The sequence below is a fragment of the Alosa alosa genome, chromosome 8 (genome assembly GCF_017589495.1).
Source record: "Alosa alosa isolate M-15738 ecotype Scorff River chromosome 8, AALO_Geno_1.1, whole genome shotgun sequence".
Classification (NCBI taxonomy): domain Eukaryota; kingdom Metazoa; phylum Chordata; class Actinopteri; order Clupeiformes; family Clupeidae; genus Alosa; species Alosa alosa.
The window spans coordinates 12,942,530-12,950,871 of NC_063196.1; the positions used below are offsets into that span (position 1 = coordinate 12,942,530).

General features: G+C 43.3%; 1 protein-coding gene across 1 annotated transcript; it reads left to right on the forward strand.

The window, feature by feature from the left end:
- Positions 1 to 451: 451 nt before the first annotated feature.
- Positions 452 to 6,565, forward strand: si:ch211-63o20.7 (Serine/threonine-protein kinase pdik1l-B-like). The gene is made up of 4 exons (XM_048250623.1): positions 452 to 750; positions 1,333 to 2,041; positions 4,551 to 4,776; positions 5,816 to 6,565. The coding sequence occupies exons 2-4, from the start codon at positions 1,439 to 1,441 to the stop codon at positions 6,046 to 6,048; spliced, it is 1,062 nt and encodes a 353-aa protein (XP_048106580.1). The 5' UTR covers positions 452 to 750; positions 1,333 to 1,438; the 3' UTR covers positions 6,049 to 6,565.
- The last annotated feature ends 1,777 nt before the right edge of the window (positions 6,566 to 8,342 follow it).

The following is an 8,342-nucleotide window of genomic DNA, read 5'->3' on the forward strand; positions in this document are numbered from 1 at the left end:
TCGTGACGTTGCATAGAAATCCATGTCTCCAATACTCAGCTACGAGAAGAGAAAAAAATGCCCCTGTTTGTAGCTTAGGCTATATTCACTCAAGTTGTCTACAAACTCCAATTGTAGACCATAAACTGGCTATTTATATTTTTGTGTGTAGATTGATGAGAAAAAAAATATTGAATCCATTTTAATAACTGAAACATAATAAAATGTGGAAAAAGTAAAGCGCTGCGAATAGCCTACTTTCCGTATGTAGGCCCTACTGTATTATTTACGCTCTTTTTGTCTCAACAAAATAGGGCCTATAGGAAGGCTATATGAAAGGTGAACGGTGACATAAACGTGGCGTAGGCCTCTAGGCCTAGCCTATAGCCTACGTTTTTAAATGCCCGCAGGCGTAATCTAGGACTAGGCTACATGAGGAAACGTGTTTTTGTGTTTGTAGTGACTCAAGGACACGGAGAACTGCCATGAGAACTGCCCATCTCGTGGTGTTTAAATTGATAGGATATTTCAAACTCGTTGATACTGTAACCGTCACTGATTGGTCACACAGTGCGCTTTGACCAATGGGAAAGAACGTTGTTATCTGCGTGCGTGAAGCGGGAATATCTGAAGTAGGCTTACGGAAGACTAGTTCTATCAGTGCAACAGTGTTTTCATTTAACTTGAAACATTGTTCACTTGATCAAAAACTATTGTAACTAGTGAAGATAGAGTACAACTTCAGTGCGATAGACCTGTATTGGTACATGGGTAAGTTTCTGTTCTTCTACTTCAATTACACAATATTAGTAAAATAGTATCGATAACTAACATTTAGCAGACGTTATGACTAAACTGGTAAGCTAGCAAAGTAGAAACTAGCTCAGTTAGCTAAAAGTATCTATAGTCCGGACGTCATACTTCGGACGTTTTGGTCCAAAATTAACCCGATAACATTACAACTGTCATTTAGCCTATGTAAACGGTACATTAGCTATCGACGCGCTAGCCAACTTATTTTTTATTTTTTGTGAGGCCTCTGCAGTCTTGGTAACTTGCTAATTTTCCTATTATCCCAATTCACGGTGAATAATCTGTTAATCAAACCCTAACGTTAAACTATGCATAATTAGGCTACTTGCAAACCACATTACTGACTCAGCATTGTAACTTTCATCTGATCTATCTACGAAAGTTTGCTATTTTATCCCAGTAAGCTGCTTGACCACAAGACAACCACCATTGCATTTGAATTCAGATTCAGATTCTCGGCAGAACGCTCATGTAGATGAATGCTATCTCATTGATCTGTTTGAGTGCAACATTAACACTACACGTGTATTTTTCCCACAGGTACGTTGTTTACTCAGCATTGCTCATTGAATAACAAGGAAGTTTGGATCTCAAAGCGCCTTAGCGCAACCTTAAAAATAGAAACGTACAAACAGCTTTTACCGAAATGGAAGAATTGTACATTTTACAACGGGAAGTGGGCCGAGGGAGCTACGGAGTGGTGTTCGAGGGTCTCGAGAAAGGAGCCGGAGACAGAGTGGCTATCAAGCGTCTGCCGTGCATTAGCCCTGAAGGCATACAGCTGTACCTGCAGGAGCTGTGGGTCATGAGAACAACGGCCGAGAACCACCCGAACGTCATTGCCTTGCACAGTTGTCTCGCACAGACAGGACCAAACACGCTTCAGCTACTTAAACCCGGCAGACTACCTCTGGACCTGGTGGAGAGCGCATTGAAAGGCGCCCTGGCCTCGGGTCATAAGCACAGTACCAAAGGCACAAACTCTCGCTCCCGCAAACGACCAATGCAGCCAAGAGCCGAGGTCGTACCCCGGCGTTGCTCCGCACTGTGGCTGGTGATGGAATATTGTGAAGGGGGCGATCTGAACCACTACATGCTGTCCAGGCCGCCGGACACGGAGCGCAACCACAGCGTGCTCAAACAGCTGAGCAGTGCCATGACATTCCTGCATGTGCTGGGTATTGTGCACCGCGACCTCAAGCCCGATAATGTGTTGGTGCAACTCACTAAAAAGGGGCCCGTCATTAAGGTAGAGTGAAACTGGTTGGGGATGGGGACCCCCAACACACAGACACACACACACACACACACATTATTATCACAAATGATGACAAATTGCACATAATTATCATCATATTTAAATGCTGAAGTGCACACAGTCCTTGGCAACAGCATGTTATATTGATATCAACAGTTGTTTAAATGCAGATTGTTGCAATACTTCACAGTATCACTTACTGGCAATGTTAAGGAGCCTGTTTCTGTGAGTTTACTTTCATAAACATGCTGTAGAGTATTATCAAGTAGACTTATCTCAAGACACACATTGTAACTATTTTGGCTGCTGTGGGGAAGAATACTATTTACTGATAGGGTATTATGTATGTCCATAATACTTTTGTTTATTGGTACCATTCCTTTCCCTTCTCAGAATGCTCCCATAACTGGCACATATTGTGTTGCCAGGTGGTATTGGGTCTTATTACAATTGTATTGAGAAGGGTCTGGTGTCTATTAATGTTCAACAACTGGCTACCTTTATGAACCCAAATCGATTCCTCACTTCATTAACTTGAATAAGATTCCGTTCACTTGCAGCAGCAGGCAAAAGATGGTCTAATGGGAAAATTGATTAAGTCTTGCTTTAAAAAAAAAAAAAAAAAAAAAATCAATCACCCATTGTACAAAAAAGGCCTTTAATTACCTTTTAGCACATACAAGTGTGGGTTCACCAAAGCCCATTTGTTAAGAGCGAGTACTTTGCTGACTCGTAACCGTGGGGTGCTCTCTCCCTGAGGGTACAACCTACAGTATGTGTCAGTACATCTGAACTCTTTTTGCCAGCTGGAAGTAATTTCCAGTGTTTTCAGAGGCTCTTTTTGTGTCACCGTAGACGTCTGCATAAAGAAATGGATCATAAACTCCATTCTGTTAAAAGTTCTTTGTATTTACAGGGCTGTATGGTTGTCACAGACGCCCACTTGCTCCATTTGATTCGGGGAGTATTGATCCCTTCAGTGTCACAGAACTCTGATCAATTTAAAAAAGGGGGATCATGCATCGATGCACAACTCCATGAATAAATCTCAGTTCGATGTGACTGACGTGAACATGGTCACGAATTAGACCCTTACCACCATCGTCTAGCCCTCACCCATCCACATATTGTTTCTAGAACATGAAAGAAACAGAACTAAATAGTGATAAGGTAGTATCAAATGCCCATTAGGTGACTGATTTGATGGTGAAGATGTATATTTCATTACCACACGTTCTGTCTGTAATTTGACCCCATAACTAAAAACACCTAAGGTAGCATATGTAGTTTGGTGCATAATGTTATACACTTCCTAAGGGCTGATGCGGACCGACTGCGTGGCGTGAACCACAAATGCGTCTGCTGTGTGCTGCGTGCTGCGTGGCACTGCTCTGCGCCGGCCTCTCTGCCTATTAAAACATCTCATTCACATCATTCATTTTCTGTTTTGAATGGAAACGCTTCCATTAAAAATAGGCGTCGGTCCTATTTCTGGCATGCATGTGTTTTTGGCGTGGCTCGAACCACACCTGAGACGTGCGTGTCACGCAAGGCAGTGAGCAAGTTCTAACCTGCTAACATGGGAGCCGAAATAAAAACGGACACGCCACACAGCTGACATTGTCACGCCACACAACCGGTCTGAATCAGCCCTACTTCATGAGGAAGTGTTTTTGGCAAAACGTTGAGATTTCAAGTTAGCAGCAAGTAAAATGACTCTGTGCTCTCAAAGCATTCTAGAATCATGGACTGAACCTTTAATTGACCTTTGTAGAGCGCTGATGCAGATGTCTATGATGGCAGAAAAATGACACGCTCCAGCAGCATCCAATAAGCAGTAGTCACATCACGGATGAGGAATTGTGCACATCTCCTGCTTAACACAGTTGAGTTTTGGTAGAAGCTTGGGCTGCAACTAAGGACTGTTTTCCTAATCAATTATTTTCTCAATTAATTGATTAGTTGTTTGGTCTATAATATGATAGAAAATGGTGGGAAATGTCAATCGGTGTTTCCTGAAGCCCAAGGTGATGTCCTCAAATGCTTGGTTTTGTCCACATGTCAAAGATGTTTACTGGCATAGAGCATTATGTAAACCAGAAGTTTGAAAAGAATAAATCCATCGAAAAACACCGTGAATGGGAATAGTTGACAACTAATTGATTAATTGTTACAGCCCTAGTAACCAAAGTTCCACCCAGTTCTTTCTACCGTCCCCTGAAGATTGGTTTGAAGGTTGAATTGTATTCAATCAGGATAGGGGTTCTATACAGAAAGCAGGGAACCTCTTGGTTAAAAACCCATGGAGAAATGAGAAGCGTGAACCTTGTTAAATTGGGCTCAGTCTAGCTGAATATGTCCCTCATGAGGAAGTGCTGTACCCCTCCAAAGCATTCCAAAGAGTCAAATGGTGGAGTTTAGTCATTCCTACTTTCTTACCCATACAACTAGTTAACACCTGTGTCTGTATGAACATTGTCCATCTCTTGCTAATTCACAGGTGGCAGATTTTGGCCTCAGTAAGATAACAGAGCGTCTGTCGGAAGGCGACCAAACTCTGCCAGCGTTCTCCTCCACGTGTGGCTCAGACTTCTACATGGCCCCAGAGGTGTGGGCCGGGCGCAACTACACAGCTCAGGCAGACATTTTCTCCATGGGGGTGCTCTTCTGGGCTGTCCTGGAGAGAATCACCTTTCTGGAAGATGGATCCACTCATGAACAGCTCGGTGAGTTACTCAGTGTATACCAGATACACTATATTGAGTATGATTAGCTATGTATTAAATTTAGAATTATAGGTTTTATTTACTTTTTGCAACAAGCAAGGCACACTATGAAGATAAACTTTAGGTCAATTTGAACCTGTTTAAAGGTGCTCTAAGCGATGTTGGGTAATGTCACTTCTGTTGATGTTCAAACAAAACAGAGAGCTATTTCGCTACTCCCTCTCGTGCAATTGAAACTCTCTTAAACATGCATGTTGCTGTTTTTGGAGCCTGGGCTGTCCAGAAACCACAATTTTTTTTTTTTACAGTGTATTCAGGGCATAGCCAGCTAGCGGATGGTGAGGTGATATTTGCTGTATGTGACCAAAAAATGTTTTAGCTTAGAAACCGTGTAACATTGCTTAGAGTACCTTTAAATATCATTTTTTAATTATTATTATTTAATAATATTATTTTTATTATTAAATAAATTTAACAATTACTTTTCACTACAATTATTGTCTACTATCTCTTTTGTTGTTTCATTGTTATTGTAATCTTGGCCTCACTGAAAAGAGGACTACCCTCAACGAACCTCCAAGAATAAATGAAGGTTGAATGAATGAGGGAACACATTAGAGAGGACACATACATTTCTTGTATTGAGTCACTTAATAAGGAGAAACACTTTATAACTGAGGGGAAATGCAGGTGAACAGAAGGAACAGTGGCAGAGGCTTTTACTCGGTCTGGTGGTGTAGAATCACAGAAAGGTCAGAGTCCTGTTAAGGCCAGTTAACTTCTTAGTCATGCGCGTGATCCGTCATTCAGTGAGTCAGTAAGTGAGTGCGAGAGGGAACATCTTTTAGTGGAAAGTTGTTTGTGTTCATTCCTGTTGTCTGAAGAGTCAAATTCAATTTAACTGTGAATCTGTATCTAATGGACCTACGTGACTGTGTGTGTCCCTGTTTGTGTGTGTGTGTCCTTGTCTGTATGCTTGTTCCTTTTTTGCTTGTCTTTCTCTTTGTGTGTGTGTGTGTGTGTGTGTGTGTGTCTATAGGGGCGTATTTTGTGCGCGGCCGCTGGCTAACCCCCCTGGGCGAGGCATTGTGTCAGAACCCCGACCTGCAGCTTGTGATCCCCATGAAGGGGCGGCGTGCTCCACCGCTGCCCCCTCCACCCAACCCCGCCGTCTGCACCCTGCTGTTGCACATGCTGGCCTCAGACCCAGACGCCCGGCCCAGCGCCCAGCAGCTGGAGGGCTACCTGCGACACGCCCTCAAGCAGCACTGAGGCGGTGGCTGCTCACGCGCAGCACAGGGCATATGCTGGAGGAATGACTCGCAGGACATCACTGGACTCCCGGGGCCAGTGTCCTACTCATGGTACATGGATTAAGTCTAGTCCTAAAACTAGGACACACTTTTTTTCAGTGGAGGTCTCTCCATTAAAGGTTTTTAGGTCTTTAAGTCCAGAACGCTTAATCCATGTACAGGAAACTGGCGCAAAATGTCATTTCCCCCCCTACTTCGCTCACTGAGATCTGGTCAGTGGCTTGTGGTGAGAAAGTGGCTGTACATAAGGGATTGACTAAAGGGATTTCTGCTTGCTTGATTTGCAACCTCAGGCACATTAAATGGCATATCTGAGGCACTCGATACTTGATCTTAAAGGGTATCTACACTGTAAATCAACAGTGATCATGATAGATCCTGGCGATTTGTTTTTTTTTACACATTTTTTACATTTGTGTTTTAATGAGCTTGGATGTATTTATTGAAGAATGGATTTAAAAAAAAGTTGTGTATGAGTTTGGCGTCTGATTCCTAGATTCCTTCTATCGCAACATTCTCCAGCACTACTATGTTGGGGATGTTGTGTTACAGCTTCATTTCATTTTCCTCCAAAAGATGGATATTTTCTGTCAAATTAAGAGGTTTCTTTTGACTGTTGTCACATCAAATGTAATTTCAGTAACATGACACAGGAAATGAGTGAAATTTGTCTGGTCACAGCAAAACCCTGCACAAGTTATTGTGCTCACAGCAATGGCGCCAATCTACAATTCTTTCTTGTGAGGTCTTTGAAGTTCCCCTGTGGACTGAGCATGTCTAACTGCATTTCTCAGGAAAATACTTCCTTCTCCTGAGGGACGATGAAGTGTTTGTGTGATGAAAACAGGAGATATCCTTTTTGTATGTTGTGCGCATACAGACACAAAGTTTGCATCCTCCCATCTCACCCACTTGAAATGTGTGAGGTCTCTTTTTCTCCTTCCTTTGTGGAAAATCCATTTTGTTTGTACAGAGCAGACAGTGAAACGGCTAGATCAATCCAAAGACGATTCTATTTCTTCAGGATATTAAATGTGTGGCCAACAAAAAAACACATGGACTGCTGCAAATCAACCAACACTTCATCTTCTCATCTGTCATAAGGATCGGTTGTCTGGTCCCCAGCCCAGCTAACGGCTCCATCACACTAATCTGAGTCTCTGTGCTGCTGGTGTTCTTAAAGCTACATTTTGCTTTTGCATTTTGTCTCATTTGGCTTTTTTCAAAACATGAGCTGGTGGTACCGGTACAAACATTAGTGTGCAGCATATGGAGTTCCTCTGAGACTGCTCAAATGCTCAATTTGTTTGTGTGTGAATGAACAGGGGTGCCATTCTCTCAGTGGGGTTAAGAGCCCTGAATGTGGTTTGGCATAGCTCTCCTAGGAGCCTCTGTAAAAACAAGACCAGAAAATTACACGATAAAGCCGCATGAGATCCCTGCTATGAATACAAAAATTCCAATTTACGGAGTAAGCGCAATTGCATTACCAACATTATTATATGAGGTCTAGAGGGTGTGACCACAGCCAAAATTATACCACAGCAGGGAAACTAAACTGGTGCATTGTTCTATTTTGACGGGGAGAAAAGTGTAGACAGACGGGAGCAAAGGGGAGCAGGGCGCAGGAAAAGGGCAGCGAGGGTGAATGACCCGGTGACTTCCGTCTCGGCACGATATGATGCATCGGTGAGTGTTGTTAGTGGATCACACAGATGACATTTCCTTCACGGGGTGCACCTTGCCCTGTTCTTCATGCATCAGCGGCTCGTAAATGAAATGGCCAGACGGCTTTCCCAGGCGTCCGTTAGTGTGCTGGCACTTCATCGCACCATGCTCTTTCGCTCGTGGAGTTAATCTTCACTCGGATGCCTGGCATAAGCGTGTCATACAAGCGGAGTAAGAAATGACTTGAGTCGAGGACACCAACAAGATGTGCGCATCATTTTGGATTAAAATATGCGGAGGAACTTGAGGACTTTCATTGCTTCTTTTACGGGGCATCCCCAGTTTAATGTTGGTGTGCACCAAAGTCACGACAAGACCCCCTTTGTCGGGAAATGATGAGCGCCAGAACAGGTGCGGGTGGCGTGTCACCGCAGTGTGGGAGATGCACGAGCGATTTCATTAGCCATTTTCAGATGACACATTTCTCCAAATGTAGTCGCAGTGACGAAGCTCATCATGGTTCAGCCTTTAAAAGCATTCGGTCATCATTCACTGTGCCCTGAGTTCGAGATAGAGCTGTAATTG